General features: G+C 40.2%; 1 protein-coding gene across 10 annotated transcripts in view; it reads left to right on the forward strand.

Annotated features, from left to right (window-relative positions):
* Positions 1–23,052, forward strand: part of KIF2A (kinesin family member 2A) — a 289,833-nt gene that overhangs the window by 42,230 nt on the left and 224,551 nt on the right. For 4 of the 10 annotated variants that reach the window (XM_071730628.1, XM_071730627.1, XM_071730624.1 and 1 more), the window contains exons 16-20: positions 4,311–4,378; positions 8,135–8,285; positions 12,393–12,494; positions 13,759–13,894; positions 16,647–18,407. In XM_071730628.1, coding sequence (XP_071586729.1) covers positions 4,311–4,378; positions 8,135–8,285; positions 12,393–12,494; positions 13,759–13,894; positions 16,647–16,732 — 543 coding nt within the window. In that variant the 3' untranslated portion in view covers positions 16,733–18,407. Of the gene's footprint in view, positions 1–4,310; positions 4,379–6,690; positions 6,805–8,134; positions 8,286–12,392; positions 12,495–13,758; positions 13,895–15,816; positions 18,408–23,052 lie in introns of those variants that run through there. The other 6 variants (XM_071730625.1, XM_071730621.1, XM_071730623.1 and 3 more) reach the window with 4 other exon arrangements.

Below are 23,052 nucleotides of genomic sequence, written 5' to 3' on the forward strand. Positions count from 1 at the left end.
CATTGCTCCAGACTCTTTTATGAAGTCTTCTGAATGCTCTGTATGCCTTTGCTAATCTGTTGTCTATCTCTTTGTCAATCTTGGCATCTGAAGAAATAATGCATCCCACATAGCTGAACTGCTGGAGTTTCTTAAGTTCTGATTTGCCAATGGTGATGTGGGGATGATGGAAGTCTTCTTGTGGTGCAGGCTGGTAGAGAACTTCTGTCTTCTTAAGTTGACTTCCAGACCAAAAAGATATGCAGCCTCTGCAAAGCAGGATGTTACGCACTGCAGATCTGCTTCTGTGTGAACAATGAGGTGAACATCATCAGCAAACCCCAACTTTCAGACATGGTGATTTAGGGTCTTGGTGTGGGCCTTCAGTCACCTTAGGTTGAATAGGCTCCCATTGGTACAATATTGGATGTAAATGCCATTTTCTTCATCGAGGTCTGCCGTGGCCCTTTGAAGCATCGTGCTAAAGATGATTGTGAATAGAGTGGGTGTGAGAATGCAGCCTTGTTTCACACCAATGATTATTGGGAAGGGTTCAGAGAGTGCATCGCCATATCTGACTTGGTCCCGCTTATCCTCATGTAGCAGGATGATCATTTTGAGGAACTTGGGGGGGCATCCCGGTCGTTCCAAGATTTGCCACAGGCCCTTTCTACTCACAGTGTCAAAAGCTTTAGTGAGGTCAATGAATGTCACATAAAGACCTTTGTTCTGTTCCCTACACTTCTCTTAAAGTTGTCTGAGAACAAATACCATGCCTGTGGTACTCCTATTGGCTCTGAAACCACATTGGCTTTCGGGTAGAACTTCCCCTGCTATAGCAGGTACTAGTCTATTCAGAAATATTCTTGCAAAGGATTTTTCCAACAATAGAGAGCAGAGTTATACCTTGGTAGCTGGAGCAGTTTGACTTTTCTCCTTTCTTCTTGTACAGGATGATGATGACTGCATCACGGAGATCTGGTGGTAGTACACCTTGTTCCCAACAATTCACAAGAAGCTCGTGAAATTTAGCATGGGGTGCTTGGCCTCCATGCTTCCAGACTTCAGATGGAATTCCATCAACCCCAGCTGTCTTTCCAGTTTTCAACTGCTGCGTGGCTTTAAGATTCTCTCCCAAAGTAGGGGCTATGTCCCATTCAGTTTTCACCAGTTGTTGTGTAATATGCTGAATTGCTGAGCCTTGGACTACATGGCTGGCACTGAAGAGAGTCATATTTTCAGACCATCGGTTCAGGATGAAGGTTCTATCTGTCAGAAGCATTTGGCCATCTGTGCTGAATAGCAGGCTTTGAACCTGGTGTGTGGGTACATACACTGCTTTCAGTGCTCCATAGAGCCCCCTGTCGTCACCCATAGCTGCGCATAGTTCAGACTTTTCTGCTAGGGTGATCTACCACTTCTTCTGGATGTCTTGAAGTTTCTGTTGAAGCTTACTGCATGCAAGACAAAAAGCTGTTTTTCTTGCGTGGCAAGATTACTGAGCAAGGTGTGCTTGGTGAGCGGTTCTCTTTTTGGATCTCTTGGTTGTTTTCATCAGACCAGTCTTTGTTTTTCTTTGAGGAGAACCCTAGGGATTCTTCAGAGGACTGCAGGATGCTAATTTTTAATGTGCTGCCAAAGAGCTTCAGGAGAGGGATCTATGGCATGACCTAAAAGTCTAACTTGAAGGTTTACCTGGAAGTTGTTTCTCACCGTGTCTTTTTGAGGATCATTAACTTTGAGTCTCCTCCTTGGGACGCCACCCCTCTTAGGTTTGGGCTTAAAGTTGGGGGTAAGTTTGCATTGCACAAGGCAGTGATCTGTATGGTATCGCTCGGGCATGACGGACCATCATGAACATTTCTCTGGCACACTAAGACATAGTCACTGTGCTGCCAGTGCTTGGATCAAGGATGCATCCAGGTTGTCTTCAGGCTGTCTTTCTGTTGGAAGATAGTGTTGGTGATGCTGAGCTGCTGCTCAGCATAAAACAGCAGGAGATATCCATTGTCATTACAGTTTCCAACACCACACTTGCCTAGTACTCTTTTCCAGGCTTCATAGTTCTTTCCTACTCTGGCATTGAAGTCACCTAGGATTATGGTTATGATCTTATCACCTGCAGGAACCTTGTGGGTGAGACAGCGCAGGTCAGAATAGAATTTGACTTTTTCTGCGTGGTCAGCTTGGAGGGTTGGGGCAAATATACTGAAGAGAACAACACGTTGCTTGTTGCGTAGTGGGAGGTGTAAAGAATTAATGTGATCGGAATGACATGTCCGCAAATTTTCAAGTTTGGAGGCGATAGGTTTTTTAATCATGAAGCCAACTCCTGAGAAATGTCTTTCGGTTTTGGGTTTGCCTGACCAATAGCGTGTGTAGCTGGTACCATGTTCTCTAAGACTGCCTTCCTCATCAAGACAAACTTCAGCAATCTCGATGTTAAGTTGTGACAGTTTGTGGGCAATTAGAGCAGAATGACACTCAGGATGCCCACTGTCCACTGTAACAAGCATGGTTCTGATGTTCCAACATGTGTCAATCTGAACACACCGTTAGAGGCAGGTGTATGCCTTAGTGTCATTGTCATTGTTTGACTACATCAGAAGATGCCCATTGCCTGTGGCTAGCCAGCTGGGTGGGGGGTGAAGATGACCTTTGGTTAGGCCACCTTCTCTAGGCTCCTCTCCATGTGGAGCAAGCAGTGCTCTCCTTGAAAAAGGCAGCATGGTCACTCAGGCTGCAGCCGAACAAGACTGTCATCTCCTGGGTCAGTCTTGAGCGACCAACCTCCTGAGCCACCTGCATGCAGGGTTGGGTCTGTGGCTTCCAGTGCACCTTTCCCCTGCTGATTCGACCCTCGCCTGTTGCTGCAGTGGCTTTACAAGGGTGGGTTCACCCTTTGAGCCTGCACTGTGTTTTTTTTAGGTGAGGCACAGCATGCACAGAACTGGCCCTCCTCTTTCCTTTACTCCTAAGGTTTGTCTGCCATGGCCTAGCAAGCTTGGACAGTGACAGGGAAGTCCTCAGGATGTAGGTTTAGTTAGAATATCCTTCTCTTGGATGGATGGCCTTACAGGGCTAAACAAGCTCCATCTGCCTGGGTTTGTATTACAGAAGAAAGTTGTAGGGTTTTGTTAACTAGCACCCCTATAAAGAGAGATACTATCATATTTTTTTTTTAAATCTGAGCTTGTAGTTTTCGTCAGTAGCTGATACCAGTACTAAAGGTTTAAACTTAATTCAATATTGTAGCAGGCTCTTTTAGACTTTCTAACCCCCTCCCACTACGTATTTTTCCTTTCACCATCGTGGGACAAATGCCTCTCAGGATGATTACCAGTGCTTTTGTTCAGTAACAGCAGCAGCAGGATGAAAGAAAAGACCAGGATTTTCTAACCTTCATCAGTTTTGTTCTCCTGATGCTGTGCTACCACAAAAAAAAAATGTTAGTGTGTAGAATCATAGTGTTTGGCCTGGGCTGTGCCTTTATGACTCTCTTGAAAGAAGCACAGCTGAAAAAATTGCACCACTGAGAGAAGCTAGGACAAATAATGACACCACCGTTGCCTGATCACTGTTACTATTGTTTCTGAGTGCTGAAAAAAAAGTGAAGTCTTCAGGGTATTCTGTTTAACTGGAAAAGGAAAGACTTAGAGATTCCAGGTATGTTTGATAATGAATTAGCTATCAAGAATTATTCACAGAGAAGTTATAAATGACAAAAAAAATATTTGTGATTGAGAATTATTGAGAAATTATTAAGAAAAATATTGAGAAAAAAATTTACTTATAAACACATGCTCACATTTAATATTAAATATTGTTAATATTTAATACCTTAATATTGTTAATTTAATATAAGTTCTGTTTTGGGCTGTGTTTCAAATAGATCTCTCAGATCAGTATACAGACTGGTTTTATGGAGAACAGCATACCAAGATATATTAAAAAAATAGCTGATAATTTTTTTGCAGGATATAGTAGACTTACTTTCTACTGAGTTGGGTATTTCCCTTTTTGAGAGTGTTTATTTTTTCAGTTAGAGTTTTGCATTCATGTATTATGTTACCAGGACAATGAGATGTGGGAAATTGACTAAAATTTCTATGAATTCTTAATGTTCCAGATAAGGTTAAAAAAATCAAATTGAAGCTTTTACTTGACATCTCTCTCCTTGACATGTAATTTTATGTAGACAGCTGTACATAGTAGACAGTTTTTGTAGAAGATCTCAAATGAAACTGGTGATTGAAAAATATATAACTTTAATTAGGTTACCCTTTAATCTGTACAATATTATTTACTGAGGTGCAACTTGTCTTCTCCAGATTGCTACAATTTCTCCGGGGATGGCATCATGTGAAAACACTCTAAATACATTGAGATACGCAAATAGGTATGGAAAACGTTATTACTTAAAGCTATACTTGCCACTGACCACTGGTACTTTTAGTACTGTTGTTTCATGATGTATAATTATTTTAGCTACTTCAGTTATTTTATTGTATTTGCATTTCCTAATAAGATTAAAACCAAATTACTGATCCAAATTCATACTTGATTTCAGCTGTCACTTTTTACAGCCATTACAGTAGAATCAATAGAAACTGCATTTAAGCTGTTAACCATTGGTGGATACAAAAATAGAATCATAGAATCACTTTTGGTTGGAAAAGACCTTTGAGATCATTGAGTCCAACCATTAACCAAGTACTGCCAAGCCCACTGCTAAACTATGTCCCTAAGCACCACATCTATATGTCTTAAATACCCCCAGGGATGATGACCACCACTTCCCTGGGCAGCCTGACAACCCTTTCAGTGAATAAATTTTTCCAAATATTTAATCTAAACCAGCCCCAGGAAAAACTTGAGCTCTTTCTTCTTATTATATTGGTTATTCCTTGGGATAATGTGGATTGCAAAGACTGTGGGAGATGCCCCTATTAGTTTTGCCTGTGCTCTGGAGGCACCACCTTTTGGATTAAGTAGTAGTCAGTATTCGTGATCATTCCCTGGAGTGTTAGCTGAATACCTACATTCAATGTAGTGGGGTGTTTTTCGTCCTCTTGGTGGAATTACATGCAGTTAACAATATTTTTCATACACATATATGATTTTTTTTTCCAGCTTCAGGCAAATATCTAAGACCCATGAGTAATGAGTCTGTTAATCCAGCAGTAATTTTTTAACCACTATGGAGAAATTAGCACCTCCAGAGGCTGTTGCAACATCTCTGAAGACCTCTGTGACTCTCTGAAAGTGCTCGTCTCTCTTCAGTGTGTGTGAAGGATGCCTTCCCCTGCTGCAGTTTTTTGTTTAATGCCTGTGGAGATAGAGTGATCAGGTCCTGCAGGCAGACCTGAGACCCAGAAGCTCTCCCTGCACTTTGCTGCAAGGAGTAAAGGAGGCAAACAAGCCCCTAGGCTATCAGAAACCCTGATTTGGCCAGAAGAGGCTACCACCTAGTGGCCTGTGTGTCCTAGTGAAAGACATGACTGAGCCATGTCTTCTCCATGGCAGGGGCCCCAGTCAGCCAGATGCTAAGTGGGTGCAAAGGGCTGCTAGGAAAGCTTATAGCCTGGTGGTCTGCTTATACCATTGTCTCTGTGTCTGGATCTAGAGAGTTAGTAGCAAATTTGCCTGGCTTGGACCAGTCTGTGTGATTTCCTTTCAGGTGAGAATGAGGCATCTACTCTCCTGGTGACAGTAACATAACAAAGGACCTCCCACGATCCTAAAGACTTGTGGGATCTTTTAGCCCTTATAGAATGTGTATTGCTGAAGTGACTGCAGAAAAAGATGCCATGTAACTACTTATACTCCTGTCTCTATTATCCTGAATAGTTGTGGTGAAACTGGGCTTCCCTTTACTGTTAAATTTATATGTTATGGAATTGGGGCCAGCAATGACAGATGTTCTCTATTAACTTAGGGGTTGGAAACTGAACCTCTTTAAAGGAGGCTGCAGGTGTGATCCCTTTACTTCCTTTTTTTTCTACAGCTCAGTTTCAGAAGCAAGCGGTAGCCTTGGTTCTGCACACAGGTCTCCATCAGTAACTGTAAAATTGGAGCATTATCAGTCCCAGAAGCAGACACTGAGAAAGAAACATGCTGTTAGTTTCAGCAATTGCAGCTACTTGGAAGAAACTTGGCTGAAAGTAAAATTAATAGAAAGAAAATCAGTGCTATCCTGGCTCAAATCAGGACTGGAGTAAATGCCTGTCACTGTACAGTTGCTTCATGTGTTTTGTGTCATATTTCATTTTTTTGGTAGCAATATATTGTTTCCAAAGTACAATTAATTTTGAGCTGCTAAACAACAGTATGTGTGCAGTGTAAGATGGGTCAGAAGAGGATTTAAAGTTTTGCAGCTGTAGTGGTTTGGTATTTTAAAAGGAGCCATTTAGTGGAATACTGAATGTAGAGCAAATTTTATTAACTTCATGACCTGAAATCTGGAATTACTCTTCTGAAAAAACTGTTAGTATAGTCCCCTGCCAAATCAGCAGCACTGGTTTTGTTCGGTTTCGTTAGTGATCTGTAACTTTGTTTGCAGAAGATCTAAATATGTTGGCACACTTGTTTTTCAGTATAATAGTTTTATAGTTAAACTATTTAAGAAGTATGCTAAACAAAGAGTTGTCATTTTGACTATGTTTCTGAGGACATTTTCTTTTAATTTGCTGCTGTATTTTGCTGCTGCAGAGTAAAGGAATTTGGAATTAGTCCTTCGGACATTCCCTTCTCACAGGGTAGTGGCAGTCGCTCTGATCTCTCTCCTTCCTATGAGTATGACGACTTTTCTCCTTCAATCACCAGGTCTACTTCATTCTATACATGAAATCTTTATTTTTAAGTTTAATTTTTGGCTGTGTAATTTTACAGACCAACCTTTCATTAGTCCCCTTGCCTTGAGTCACACACTTATTTATTTTTTAATTTGTTTGGCAGGTGATTGTTCTGCATGATCTGCAGTCATTTTCCCAGTATTTTGTTCCCTCTCCCTAAACATCCATACTCTGTATCCAGGCTTGCTATTTTCCTTCATACATTTAAAACAAAAAATGGTGATGTCACCTTTGCACATTTAGTGGACCAAATCTGATAAGTCTGCACTTAGGTTAATTGTAATATATTTAGTTAAAAAAAAAACCAAAAGTTTTCATTCATCTGTATTTTAAAAACTTTTCTTCACTCTGCGAGTGAGTGAAAAATGGCTTTCATTGTAGTAAGTGCTACTTGAAAAAACATTTTTGCCTTTAAAAAGAAAAGAGTATGTTCTAAAACTTGCTGTAAAGCAGACTTTGTGTCCATTTTATAAACTTGATTTTAAGTGTGTTTTTTTGACAGACTCATTATCCATGTTTTAAAGAGTTTTAATGCTGAAAGTATCTAGATATTTTCACCTTTGAAATTATCATAATTAAAGGACTTATTAATTCCCTGAGATACCTGGTAGCAAATTATTTTCTTCAGAATTCTTGGTGGATTTGCTTGTAACAGCTAATGGAGTACTGATTGATTCACTTTTTGAAAGCAAGTTGTGAGCTGAATGAAATTTTCTTTCTAATGTTAGTTATTATAAGGAGTAAATATATAGGGTTTGGGGATTTTTGTCTTTTTAACTGTTAATGAGTATCATAAAACCATAGAACGACTTGGGTGGGAAGGGACTTCAAAGGTCATCTATATCCAACCTGGCTTTGAACACTTCCACGGATGAGGCATCCACAACTTCTCTGGGCAACCAGAAGTGTCTCACCGCCCTCAGCAGTGAAGAATTTCTTCCTAATGTCTAACCTAAATCTACCCTCTTCCAGTTTAAAGCCATGTCCTATAACTGCATGCCCTTGTAAAAAGTCCCTCCCCAGCTTTCTTATAGGCCCCTTCAAGTGCATTTCAATTAGGAAATGCCAGTTGCTAGATTATGGACTTTAATCTGTCTGCAAGTAGTTGAAATTCAGTGGTCTGCTCTTTTTAGGAGTCTGACTTCTTTTTGTCACTGAAAGGACACTAAATCTGTGAAGTTGACATCACCATTCTTATTAAATTAATTAATTGTGCATAAACCCATAAAGCTTTATTTTTAGTTGTGATGTTTTTGCACAGGAAGTTTCTAGTTTACAAATTAAACATTTTCTGCTTGTAGGGTGAAGGAGCTGACAATTGATCCGAGTGCTGCAGGAGATATCCGTCCCATTATACACCATACTCCCAACCAGATTGATGACTTGGAGACACAGTGGGGTGTGGGAAGCTCCCCTCAGAGAGATGATCTAAAGTTGCTATGTGAGCAAAATGTGAGTGGTTTACAGTATTACATGGAAAGAGATAAGGTGGCAGAACAAATTCAGAGTAATGTGTATTTGTAGCCTGTTAGCAAGGTCATTAAGTAAATACAGCATTCTTCACCTTTTTGACTCATAGTATTATGTTCATTTCTGTATAAAAACCCAAAAGCTTTTCTTGAAGAATGAGAGGAGAATGTTTTACTTATCTTTCTTCTTCTTACTAGGGATTTGAATCTCTAGGCAGGTCTGCTCTAGGCAGAGGTATTTTTTAGTATGCGTATTTTCCAGTATAAATGCATGTGTAATTTTTTTAGGCATTTAGAAGTATCCTGGGATATCCATCTGTTGTATTTAACACACTTGTGTTTCTGAGCATTATTTTCCCTGCATGTATATCCCGTGTCTCCCAATTTGGGAGGCAGCCACATCATGTTCCCAGCATGTCTCCCTGGGTTGCCAGAGTGGGCTGCTGAGAGGTGTCTCTGAAGGGCATTTTCACCTTTTTGTTTGTTATCAGCTCTAGTTCTGGTTCATTAAATGTTCAGCAGGGATTAAAACTCAATCTGTGAAAATGCCAGTGAAATGAAGGATAGAAAAATCCTTAGTATACTAAATTATTTTTTGCAAGACTTTCTGCCTTCTTGCCATATTTGTGATTTCTGCTTTATTTCTTTTTTGAGTAACTGGCTTTTCTTCTGGGAGTCTTTTATAAGAACATGCTAGTGATTCCTAAAGCTTCCCACTGAATAGTCCTTCCAGCCAGATATCCTCCTGTTGCTTACTTGTTTCCTTGCAGAATTTAATTAAGCTTTACAATATGTTTTTGTCCTGGGTTAGTGCAGTAGTGTTTTGGAAGTGTTGGGAGGGGGAACACAAGGGTGGCTCCTGTGAGAAACTGCTGGAAGCTCCCCTGGTTCCAATCCCTGACCTACTTCCCAAGGCAGAGCAGATAGGAGAAGCTGGATGTGTCTCTGCAAGTAACATATTCAAGAAACAGAAAATGAAACTGCCAAAATATGAAAAAAGAGACCTGCAAAGCAGAGGCGAGGAGGAGGCAAGAGAATAATGCCAGAGAAAAGACAGCAAGGTCAGTAAGGAAGGAGGGGGAAAACTGAGCAGAAGTTTCCCTGCAGCCTCTGGTGACATGCCAGCTGTCCCCTTGCAGCCTGTGGAGGAGCACAGCGGAGCAGTCTCTGAAGGACCATGGTGGGGTAAATGTGGATTTGTAGACCCTGAACTGTCACAGGTGGGCAGGCATGAAGTGGCAGCCTGTGCAGGACTCCAGAGAGGGGCAGATGTGGATCTGCATCCATGGAGGACCATGTGCTAGAAGAGGTGACTGTTCCTTCAGCAGCCCTGACTCTGCTGTGAGCAGCCCCGGCTGAAGCAGTCTGTTCCCGAGGGACTGCATCTGATGAGAGGGGCTCATGTTGAAGAGGTTCCTGAAGGACTCTCTCCTGTGGGAGGAACCCCAGGTTGGAGCAGGGTAAGAATGTGAGGAGTCTTCCCCCTGAGGAGGAAAGAGTGAAAGAAACAGCATGTGGTGAACTGACCCTAAACCCCCACTGTCTGTCCCCTGTGCTGCTGAGGGGGAGGCAGGAGTGAAGTGATCCAGCCCTGGGAAGAAGGGAGGACAGGTGGGAGGTATCAAGATCTGGCAATGTTTCCTCCTTTCCTTGTAGATTAAATTAGGGTGTCTTTTTCTTCCCAAATTGAACCTGTCTGGTTTTGCTTGTTACTGTAACTGGGGAATGCAAACCTCCCTGTCCTTGTCTTGATTAAGGAGCCTTTGGGTGGATTTTCTTCTCCCTGCCCTCAGTGGAGGTGGGGGGTGAGCGAGCAGAGGCCTGGTTAGTACCAGCTGGGCCTAGATCTTGGCAGTTTTGGTGAGCCAGGCAGGAGACAAGGAGTGGTAACTGGCAAAACATAGGCTGAATAATGTTATTGAACTGACTGATTGTGGAGAATTTTGTTTGTGATGCTTGTGGTGAAGGGGCCGAAGGGTAGACTGTTTATGTTCTACTTCTGTTGATCCTGGAATGGGTTTTTCTTTTTTCTGTTGATGTGAGTGAAATTTGTGAAGATCTTGCAAAGAATGTGGATTTTAATGATAATTCTTAAACATATGATTCGCAGAGGCAAGGGGTGGAATGTCTTGGGTTAGTGCAGTGGTGTTTTTGAAGTGGGGGTGGGGCACAAAGGTGGCTCCTGTGAGAAGCTTCAGGTAGCTCCCCTCGTTCCCATCCCTGCCCCACCTCTGCCTAAGACCTAGCAGATATGGGAAGGTGGATGTGCCTCTGCAAGTAACATATTCAAGAAAGGGAAAATGAAACTGCAGAAATATAAGAAAAGGACCTGCAGAGTTGAGTAGAGGATAAAGTGAGAGAGAAATGTCAGACAAAAGACACCAAGGTCAGTGAAGGAGGAGGGGTAAAGCTGACTGAGCAGAGATTTCTCTACAGCCCATGGTGAGATTGCAGTTGTCCCCCTGCAGCCTATGGAGGAGAATGACGGAGCAGTCCCTGAAGGACCATGGTGGGGTAAACGTGGATTTATAGCCCCTGAAGTGTCACGGGTTGGTAGGCGTGAAGAAGCAGCCTGTGCAGAATTGTGGAGAGGGGCAGACATGGGTCCGCAGTGGATATGCAGCCATGGAGGACCCAGGCAGCCCAGGCTGGAGCAGTCTGTTCCTCTCACCAGGTGCAGTTCCTCAGGGACTCATGTCACAGGGGTTTGTAAAGGACTTTCTCCCGTGAGAGGAACCCCACATTGGCACAGGGGAACGATGTGAGGAGTCCTCCCCCTGAGGAGGAAAGAGTGACAGAAACAGCATGTGGTGAACTGACCCTAAAGCCCTGCTCCCTGTCCCCTTATGATGCTGAGGGGGAGGCAGGAGTGAAGTAATCCAGGCCTTGGAAGAAGAGAGGGGTGTGGGGAGAAAGTATTAAGATCTGGCAATGTTTCCTCCTTTCCTTGTAGGTTAAATTAGGACTTTTTCCCTCCTAGGTTCTCAGAATCACAGAATGTGAGGGGTTGGAAGGGACCTCTGAAGATCATTGAGTCCTGACCAAAACTAGGGCAGCTCACTCAGAAATGGCACCCAGATGGGTTTGAAAGTCCCCAGAGAAGTAGGCTTCACAACCTGTCCGGGGAGCCTGATCCAGGGCTTCATAACCCTTACAGTAAAGAAATTCTTCCTCATGTTGAGGTAGAGCTTCTTGTGCTCTATGTTTGAATCCATTGTCTCAATTAACAAGGCTTAGGGTCGATTTTCTCCTCCTTGTCCCCAGTGCAGGTGGGAGGTTAATGAGCAAAGGCCTGGTTGGTACTGGCCAGGCCTAAACTGTGGCAGTTTCAGAAAAATATTTCAAAGGCGTTGCATAAGGAATTTACTGTCTTGCTAAATCATTAATTATAGCTTGTGTAGTACTTTCCCCCTTTTAAAGTATTCATTTATGAGGAAGCCCTGTTTGACCCAGTTTGTAAATCCATACTCTGCATTCTTCTAACATGTTATCCACAGTGTACATTTTGGACTTCTCACTTTACATTTATTTTACTTTTTTTTCCAAATATTTAATTTTTGTTTCCTGAAATCTATCTGATGTAATTGCTATTGTTTTGTTTGGTTGGGGTTTTTTTGGTTGGTTTGGGTTTTTTTGTTTTCTGTTTGGTTGGGGGTTTTTTTGTTTGTTTTGTTTAGGTTTTTTAATTGTAATCTGCCTGTTGTTTTAGGTACAACAAAGAACAGTGACAGAAAACCAGTTTTCTGTAGGCATTAAAGCTTAATATACATCAGTGTTCTTCCATTGTGACTTCCTATTTTATCCTGCAGTTATCACCTGTTTTATTTATTGCAGAATATTCTATTTGTCAATATCCACTAGGATTAAGGGCTGGAAATTTTTGGTGAATATGACTTAAATTTAATTCTGTGAACATTTTTAATTTAATACCCTCTCTGTTCATTTCTGGAGATTTTCTTAGTGGAAGTTCTACATTCTCTTCTGTGTCTTCTGCATACTTCTTTTCATGTTCTGTGATGAGATGGATCACGTTCAGTGTGCTTTCTGTAGCCACAGGTCTTTCCAGACTAACAAGCTTAACTGTTTTTAGGAAGAGGAAGTTTCTCCACAGTTGTTTACTTTCCATGAAGCTGTGTCACAAATGGTAGAAATGGAAGAGCAAGTAGTAGAAGACCACAGGGCTGTCTTCCAGGTAAAAAGATTGAGCTCTACTTTGTTTTATCCTAGTCCAGGAATCCAGGCTTTCCCAATGAAATTGCATACTCTTGAAGATGCAGGATGTGTGTACTGATTTCAAAGTAATTTTATTAAGCTAGGCCCATTTCAACAAGCTAACAGGGCAGATCCCATGATCTTTGCCCTCGTGATGGAAGAGAAGCATATTTCTGTATCATCCTAGAAATTTAGTAGATTTTTTCTTCTCGGCAAACATTTCTGAAGTTTCTGTTGTTGTTCTTTTCCAGCATTGTTGACTGTTTTTTTCTCATTGCAAGAAGTTTGAAATCTGTGCCACAGATGGCAATTCATAGCAATGTGTCTATTACCACCACTCCTGATCAGGCATCTTCCTCTAAGATACTGCAGTACTTCCTCTATGTACTCATCTGAGTATGCTTTTGTGACATCTCCTTCTGACATGTTGAAATCCAGAAGAGACATGTAATTCTAACTGGCTGTTTTCTTGCTTTTGACAGCTACTTAAAGGTTTTCACTTGCTATTAAGCCAGGGTCTTTGAAAGGAACACTGTCCATGCAGTGTAATGCTGGTCAGTGCCACTGAGCCTTTTACATTCACAAAATAAATTGTAGTAATAATAGCTTTCATAACAATAGCTTTGCATGGTTCTGGAAATTACATTCCTTGCTGCAAGACTGGTTTGATTTTTAACTCTTTTTCAGAGTGCAAAGATGCCTAAAAGCTTCTTTAAACAGACTTTACTTTTAATCTAGGTAGGGAGTTATCTTATGCAATAGTGAGCTTAAAATACCTCTTCTTTTATTTGGTTTCTCTCAAAACTGGTTTTGATTGTGGACAGAATTGGCTCCTTGACTCTAGTAAAGACACTGATTATAGTCACTGGCAACCAGCCCATACCTAAAATTGAAGCCTGACTTCAAAGTTTGATACCTACCTAAAGGGACATAACTGTGACAGAGTGCTGTCCTCTGAGTTTCTTAGCTTTACAGCCACCTGATACGCTGAGTTTGAAGAGGACTGGAGAAGCTGGGGATTACCTGTTGCTTGTATGACCACTGAAATTAAGAAACAATAGAGAAAACATACAGTTTGCTTAATTAGGAATATGTTTTCACTTTTTGATTGAAATGTTACATAGATATGACTAGGCAGGAAAAGTGTAGTCATCTTGATAAAAAGTCCAGTTGAGATCTTTGTCTTGAAACTTGTCTTGGCACTTTGCTGATGAATTAAGTAGGTTCTCTTACCTTTTATCTAGGAATCAATTAGGTGGCTGGAAGATGAAAAAGCTCTTCTTGAGATGACAGAAGAAGTAGACTATGATGTGGATTCTTATGCTACCCAACTTGAAGCAATTCTGGAGCAAAAAATTGATATTCTGACTGAACTTAGAGGTAAATTGCTTTTAATAACTTTTGTGTGCGTTATTAGCAGTGTGTTTTCATATGCCATAGAGACTTGGAGTAATAGGGTCTTTTTTTCCCCTTATGCTGTGCTGAAATGTCTGTGGAAAGAGCATTTATTCTGCTGCCTAAGAAGAAGTTCCCACTGCTCAGTTCATCCTAGTTTAAAAAAAAAAATCCCTGCTTTACCTCCTGTCAAGGTTTAATGCTGGCCCAGCAATTAAACTGAATAACAGATGTTCTCTGATAATCCCCTTCCCTGATAAAGGAAGGAGAGAGAATAAGGGAGAGAGACCTTTGGCTTGGAAACTAAACTACACAGCTTTAATGAAACAGTAATGATAAATAGGAAAAATATTACTAAATATATACAAATATACAGGAAAATTGATACCACATTCCTCCCACTTTCCCCCAATAACTCTCTTGTCACCACTGAGGCTGCTGGGCAGTCCTGGGAAAGTCCAGGCTGGACTCCTGGGGTCAGCAGCAGTCAGGAGCTGGACGCAGGAACACACAGATCCAGACTGGCATGGATTGGGACCACAGGCAGATGGATGGACAGAATCCTCCCAGAATGCTGAAGCAAACAGGGACAGGTGAAGAAAGAAGGGGTTTGACCTTCATGAGCCCCCAAATTTATTCTGAGTATGACGTGTATGGGATGGAATACTCTGGTCAATTTTGGTCATTTATCTTGTCCGTTCCTCCTAAGAGAGGGCTTACAGGTGTGACCTGTAATTACTTTTTTTCTCCTTCCAGAGGGCAAAATATTCCTCAGAACTAAGCAGTGTCCTTGGTTCTGCATACCAATCTCTAGCTGTAAGTATAAACATTTAGCGATATCAGTCCTAGAAGCAAACACTGACTGAGAAACTTGCTGTCAATTTCAGCAAGTGCAGCTACTTACAAGAGACTTAGCTGAAAGTAGCAAGTGCAAGGTAGAACATTACCTTTACTCTGGCCCAAACCAGGACACCTCCAGGAAGTGTAAACTCGATCCTGCAATTTTCTTTTTCTTTTGCTCCAAAACAATAAAAGTGGGAAAAAGAAAATCCAAACAAGCTGTATGAGAAAAGAAGCTCATGTAATGAGGCAAAAGTAGTAGGAACTCCCAGTCTTGCTGTGCTGCATTCCATAGTGTAGCAGGGAGCAGGCAGTCATTTTTAAGACTGCTTAAGAGAGGGCCATCAAGCCCTGAGTAGCTTGCCTTACTTCAGCAGCCTTTCTGTCTGAATTTTTCCAGCCTCACCTTGTTGAACAGCTGCAGATAATTCTTAGTGCCCAAAATTGACTCTTCCACTTGTCTTCTAAAATCAGCTTGTCAGCTTCCTACCTCATGGAAATTAATTTTTCATTTTAGTTTCTGTAATTCTTTGAACTCCAGGAGACATGCAGTGGTGGTAAAAATTCAAGGGTGCGATTGAGGGCTGAAGGGTAAATTATTTTTTTTTTACATTATTTATAGGTAGACAAATAAAAGTTGGATTTAGATTTTAGGGCTTATATTTTATGTGCAGTGTCACAAAATTAGGCTTGACGATCTTGCCTCTAGGACTTCGACCTGTAACACTTGATTTTTATTTTGTGATAGTTAGAATCTGTTTAATTACCTGATGGCAAAGATCATGGTTGAGGGTTTTTGTGCTCCTTGTTGGGAAACTCCTTATAAGATGAAATCTTACTATTTACTCAGCCTGAGTGTCTGTTCTAAGTTAGAATACATCAGGCAAACTAGATACAGCCTCCTTGCCTTGTCAGCATGCATGGGCACCAGTATACTTTGGCAAAGAATTGCAGATACATTTCTTCGCTTTTTCTGGATGATGGCCTTCTCTTAAGAAGACAACTTGACTCAGCAGCAGGGGAAAAACACAGTTTAGGTGACTCCCTGTTCTTTGAAAAATTCCTAGCTACTGGTTTTGAAACAAGGTATCAGAAGAGAAGCTTGCATCTTTACAGGTAACCATGATACATGCACAGCTTTATAGGAGGGAAGAACTGTTAAAAGTTTAATATTCCTTCTCCCAGTCTTCTCTGTTCTGCTCAGGACTCAATATTCCTATCACTCTGGACCAACAACTTTGTTCTGGCAATTTGAGTTCTTGCCTGCCATTCTTGGGCATATTACTGGGGAATGGAGGGGGACAGGAATCAAAATATGAAAGGATGCTACACTTCCTTTGTCAGGTTTCTCCCTTTGTTTTTGTACTTACAATGAAATGAATGATGCATTTATCTGTTTACAGTGAATAACTTCAAAATTTGATCACATATAATTTTTGCATTTATAGACCAGAGGTATGGAATTTACTCTGCTGGGTTTCAGAATGTAGAGAAAAGACTGATTGTCTACTAAATAAAGTTTTGCATGTCCCCAAGGATAGTTTGGGAGGTGCTGGGAAGTAAAAGGAAGCATATGGTGTTTTTATCCCTACACACCATAAGTTAGAAGCAGAATTTAAGTGTGAAAAGGTTACATCCTGAGCATGTAATTGTGCAGTTTCCAAACCTATTCTCTGTAGAGACAGGGGTAGCATCTAAGAAGGAACAGAGTTTCTAAGCAACTTCCGTGTGTGGTGAGTATTGAATTTAAGCTTGCTCTTGTAGTTTTGTATCATCAGCTATTTTTGTGGAGGAATATTCTTTGTTGTGGCTTGGATGTGGATTTCATCAGGGTTTCATTTCAAGATCTGTGTTGAGCACAGGCACATCAGTACTCATTCTCTGTTTTCCATTCAAGATAAAGTGAAATCTTTCCGGGCAGCTCTACAAGAGGAGGAACAGGCCAGTAAACAGATCAACCCGAAAAGACCACGTGCCCTTTGAAATGGGTTTTTGCTGCTAAAGGAATCCATGATCCTGTACTGCTGTTACTGTTTTGTTACTGTTGTTACAAAACTCAGTGGCTGTAAGAACTCAACTACTTGAAAGTGTGAAAACATTAAAAATGTCCATGGAAATGTCCCGTTTCTGATTCACCTGAATGACATTTTCAGTTCTGTGTGAAATGCTCCTATGATGTCTACAAAATGCTTCTAGACCAGATAGCACAACCATGCAGGGTTCAGATCTGTGAAGCACTTTGTTTCAAATATTTCATATATTCAAATTGTGAATTTTGTGTTTGGAAATATTTGCTATGTTTTTTGATACTGAAGTAAAACTGTGACCATTAAAAAGTCACAGTATTTCCTTCTATGTTCAGTTTTGTTACAAAGACCAGCTGTGCAGTTTTTAATTGTGTTTGCCTGCATGCACACCTCACTAGTAGTTGTACATGTCTCTTCTACAGACAGCTGTGCTTACCTTTTCCCATTGTGTGCCTTGGTGAAGGCTACGTAACCCTAAACATCCTCTTTCTGAAGCACAGCTTTAATAAACAACATTCCTTATTTGTCAATATCAATTACTTTTAGTGTGTACATTTTAATGTGTTTTGAGACTTTTTTGGGTGGCTAGTTTCATTTCACAGGATGTGCCATATCATTTGAACAGAGATTGAAAGAGCCATTAGCTTGGAGAAACAGCTGGATATTCCATCCTTGTAAAAGTTTGGAATCTAGATTTATTTGATTACCATAAAGAATGATTATATAATTCTAACATTTTTCTCTCTAATAAAAAAATAACCAGAAACACCCCCTGCACAGAAGTATAAATTGGTTGGTATATAATTAAAGGTAATGTTTAAGTACCAAGGAGAGTTCTATATGAGGATAATGTGGATGTATAATGTATCTGGTAGAAGAGTGAAGATACAGTCTGACCTCTGCACAGGGACAGGGTAACTATCAAAGTTCTGGAATCCAGCTAAATACATATATATTAGCCTTTCACATACTGTTAAAATTTGGCTTTTTATGCATGACAAACTTACATGTACATTATCTGTAGTTTGCAGGTAGTTTGAGTAGCTCTGTTGCTTTAAAGAGTAGCTAATACCTATTTTTCCCTTTGCCAGCAGCTTTAAAGTGGGGTGAAATTGCATTTGAGGATTTTGCACAATACCTCTGCCTAGCACTAATAGAAATCCCAGAAGTACCTGAATTCTCTCAAATGGCACCATGTGTATCAGCACTCTCTAGGTGGTGGCACTCAAGCTATTTTTGCAAGAGTCAGTATCCAAAAAGGATTGACCTTTCATGTAACTTGTCAGATGAAGAATTGTAGACCTCTCTAGGAGTTCTCCCCATTTCCAGTAGTTAGTATCAGCAGACTTTCCCTTGGAACTGTCTAAAAATTACTTCTGGAATGCAAGCCTGTTCATTTTTGCCAGGCCTGGAAGGAAATAAAGGGAAGGCAATGAAAAGAGAGTTAAATGAGCCAGAAATTCTTGTAGTGTTTTAATGTTTGTATATCCCATAAGAAGGTAGGCCATGGGAATCTCTTGTCTCATCATAGTTAGAAATCAAAAAAAAATCTTCCTGTGTGTAAACATGAAAACTGAAACAACAATGTAGATTTTACATAACATGTTTAATAAATTAAGATATTAAATGAACTACAGGTGAGAATTTACTTCTGTGAAAGTTCTGTTGTGCTTCGGGAAGGGTTTTACTTGTAAGCGTATCAGTTACACTTTAAAAGGCCCCCACTTTCAGAATTGTTATTTACTTCAGCAGCCAGCTCTTCTGTACATATTTTTCATATGGAAAGACACTCCCCAGAAAGCTAAAGTCCTGACTTTAGCTTTGCAGCAGGACTTAAAAACACATCACAGATCTTTCTGAACACGTTAAAAAGGCCATCCTTCACAATTAAAAGGAAAAAAAAAATCATAAAAAGGAAAAAAAAAACAACAACTAAACAGAAGACAACAGCTCCTGTTAGGAGGTGATAATACAGGTTATCATATTGTACCAGAGGGTTTCTTTGAAGCTCTAGACAAATCTTACTTTCTAAAAAGCCTTTGAAGATTGAGACATCCTGTATGCAAAACGTGGTTTCCCTACTATTCCTTCATGCAAACCTAGAGCCCCAACAAAGCTGTGGTTTACTGCGGGATTCAAAGGGAAGGACAGTCAGCTGGATTTCAGCAGCTTTTCACTAAACCATGTAAATGACAATGTCCTGTCAGGTAGCAGATTTAAGCTGCAAGGGTGGGGGCTAGGAGACCCCACTGTTTGTGAGACAGCCTGCTGTAGAAGTCAGATCTATGCTGATACTGAACCTGTAAGAATTGTAATAAACAAATAAAGCAGGTTATGGCTCTTGAAATCTGTAGCCCATTGCTGTGAGGTACTGGAATTACTTCAACAGGACTCTGACAATCATATCACTATTTTAGTCCTGTAAAACAAAAGCACTTAGGAATGCACAAGCACTGCATTAGCCTAAGCATACTTGCCTCCCTGATGAATTGGTTCTATATGCAGTAAAGCAGCACTAGAATTATGAAATTATAAAATAAATGAACAGTTCAGTTTTCCAAGATAATATTTCAGGATCCCCACAAATTCAGTTGTGTATTTCTGCATAAGCTTCTGAATCAATGACTTTTAAGGACTCTACATCAGATGTATATAAAGCAAAGTTCTGTTTTATGAGGAGTTTTTGCTAATTTGCTTCTCCTCCACTTACCATGGTGTTATGGAAAGAGACATGCTATACATTAAAAAATTAGTTATGGTAGTTAATACAGTCATGCCTTCAGCCCTGCTACATTTGTTATGATTGCCTGAATCATAAAACAGACCAAGGTGGATTCTTCCTCTGACAGCTGCTATGCAGAGTTAATGCAGACTTCCTTGGGAACACTGCCTTGTCCTTTGTAATAAATATATATATCCCAAACTGTATTAAGACACTTCAGTAAGTCGTTCTGTCAGGACACAGGCATATGTTGTTCTTAAGACTCACTGAAAGCTTTGATCTATGCTAGAACTCCTCCATGCCTTGCAGGATGAAGTAGTTTTCTTATAAAAATAGCTACTTCAATTTACAGCTGACAAAACCCCCCTTCTGTCTATGCTTATGAGCACTGGCCCCTTGGTAGCTTCCTGCTGGTTCCTGCAGTTGTTTGATGACAATAAGGAAGGGGGTATAGAAGACACTGGTAGTTTCAGGTATTTTGGTAACATTCTTGTAAATTATACCAAGCCCAAAACATAAATGTTCTGGATTCTGAAAAGGTTACTGGGACTTCTCGAAGATTACTAACAGTGCTGGAATACAGGTAGCTCTGAGAGGACAAATGAAGAGATGGGCTTTTAAAACCAAAAGAAAGCATTTAAATATGCTTACAAACTAACAAACAAGAAACCCCAATAAATGGAATGACTGTAACTCTGGTTTTGTTGTCCAGACAAAATTTATGGGCTATACTGTACATTATTGTGCAAGAATATACTACAGGTGGAGCTCCTGAGCAGAGAACACAGATTTCAATTATGGCAGCATCAATCCATGTTACTCAGTATATTTAAAAATACACTGTTGTGTGGAAGACCAGCATCTTACTTCAGTAAAGAATTTACTGCTCTTTAAAGACAGGGCTGCAACTTGTTGGCTACTATCCGTGATAAAATTACATGTAACGTTTTCATAAGAACCAGAGTGCATGATATATTCTGTTACTGCCTCTGTGAGAGCTTGTCCCATTGCAGTCACTCCAGCTTATATAACAATTTGATGACAAAATATGGAACATCTTTCATTCTTCATGTGGAGTTCATGAGAAATGGATGCCTTCTGAACTGAAGTCATGCAGCAGTCTGAAAGAGTGAAATATTTATGTTACAATTTGTGTTCATTTAACCAGTTAAGGCATTTAGAACATACACTGGCTGGTAAAGGACATGCAAAAGCAGGTGCCACTATTCAACTGCCCTAAAGATTTGTTACAAATCTTAAACTAGTTATTATCAATCTTGCTGTTTTAGAGATGCAGGTATATTTTCGATGCAGTTACTTAGATTACATCTCACCAGGTTTATGTTTCGTTAAAGATCAGTAGTTATATTAATTGTCATACTGAAAAATAGCTACGAATTTTAATCTTAAATTAGGAGAGGATTCATGTTGCTACTTAAATTCACTGACCAGAAATAGGAGCAGAATATAGCAGTTAAATAATCAAATTTCCAGATTATTCTACAGACTACATCCTAATCCTCAAGACAGAGATACAGAGAAGGGCTGTGTAGGTCTCCTGGGAAATAATATAATGAATTCCATTATTAAAGCAATTTTTAATTGAGATATAGAAGGTTCTTGTACAGAAATAATCTATAGTTAGTTGCTCTTCAATACTGCAATCAGCAGTTAGAATAAAGAGAGAGTGTAAGTATTGGTTTAAATTTGGGATTGGAAGCAAAGAGTGTCTGGTATTAAAAGAAAAACAGTGTTAGCACTTCTCCTGTGTAGCCCAGTACTATTCTGTTCTATACAAGTACAACACAGAATTTGAAGAAGCTTGAAAGGAAAGCATAAAGAGGAAAAAATACCTAATGAAATCATCTTTGTCCATTGGGCAGGCTCATTTTTCAAAATAAGCTGTATTCTTTTGGACCATTTTCTCTGCAATTTTGAAGTTTTCAGGAATTCCATGTCAATGGAAAGCAGGATACAAATCCATTGTCTATTCATAGCATAGAAAAAGATTAATTTAAATCACCTGTTATTTTCATGCTTTTACAGTATTTATTTCTTGTTTCAAGAGATAGAAGTTAGCTGTAGTTTTTCTTGTGTAAATTAATGGCTTTTTCTATTCTTGTATCTGAATTTTCATACCTCATCTCATTCATGATATATGGATCACAACAGGAAGCAGAGAAGACATGGGAAGTTTTGTTACATTCTTATTAAAGTCCTTGAGACATGGCATGTACAGCCAATGTATTAATAACATACTCAGCTTTTAGCCTTCTCGCCAATATAGTCAGTCATTTAGATTCTTCTCTAAGAAAAGAGATACCACAGAATCACAAAATGTTGGAGTTGGAAGAGAGACTGAGTCCAACCCCTGCCAGAGCAGGATAGCCTAGTGTAGGTCACACAGGAATTAATCCAGGCTTGTTTTGAGTGTCCAGAGGGGACTCCTCAGCTCCCTGGGCAGCCTGTTCCAGTGCTCTGTCACTCTCGCAGTAAAAAAACCTTTTTTTTATGTTTACCTGGAACCTCCTATGGTCCAGCTTGCATACACTAGCCCTTGTCCTGTCATTGGGCATCACTGAGAAGAGCCTGGCTCCATCCTCCTGACACTCTCCCTTTACATATTTCTAAACATTAATGATGCTGCCCCACAGTCTCCCCTTCTCCAGGCTGAAGAGAGCCAGCTCCCTCAGCCTTTCCCCTTAAGGGAGGTTCCACTCCCTTAATCATCTTTGTGGCTCTGCACTGGACTCCTTCAAGCAGTCCCCTGTCATTCCTGAACTGAGGGGCCCAGAACTGGACACAATATTCCAGATGCTGCTTCACCAAGGCAAAGTAAAAGGGGAAGAGAACATCACTCAACCTACTAACCACTGTAATAACACTGTAATAACACTGTGTGTAACCCACTAATCCCTTGTAATGCACCCCAGGATGCCATTGGCCTTGGCCTCAGGGGCACACTGCTGGTTCATGGCCATCCTTCTGTCCACCAGCACCCCCGAAGTCCTTTCCTCTACGCTGCTCTCTCACAGGTCAGTCCCCAACCCATACTGTACTTGTGGTTGTTCTTTCCCAGATGAAAGATGGTTGGAGAAACGTTTATCATGTTAAGCTTCTCAATGTTGATTTTTGACTCGTACAGAATTCAGTAAGTAGGTCATGGTACATAAAGACAGAATATATTAAAAAGGAGCTTATTCTATTATGTAAAGAACAATGAATTTTATAATTATGATCCAGCAACTGCTCTACAGCACCTGGCCTGAAAGAAACACAAGTTTGGAATGAAAATTGAGCTTTAACTAGTTTTTTAACAAGGTTTTTTCACTTGATTGATTGTTAATCTTTAAGAAAATCAGAGGACTACAAAGAGCTGTACTTTTTAAACAGCTGCTCTGTTTTCCTCTTAAAAAAAGAAGAAAAAAGAAAAGAACAAAAATAAAAAATCGAAGAAGGAAAAAAAGGGGGAAAACAAAATCAAGCTATGAACTCAGCATCAATCCCCCATCATAGTTTATCCCAACCTGTGCTGGAATGCATGTAACACTGCT

The sequence above is a fragment of the Heliangelus exortis genome, chromosome Z, assembly GCF_036169615.1.
Source record: "Heliangelus exortis chromosome Z, bHelExo1.hap1, whole genome shotgun sequence".
Lineage (NCBI taxonomy): Eukaryota > Metazoa > Chordata > Aves > Apodiformes > Trochilidae > Heliangelus > Heliangelus exortis.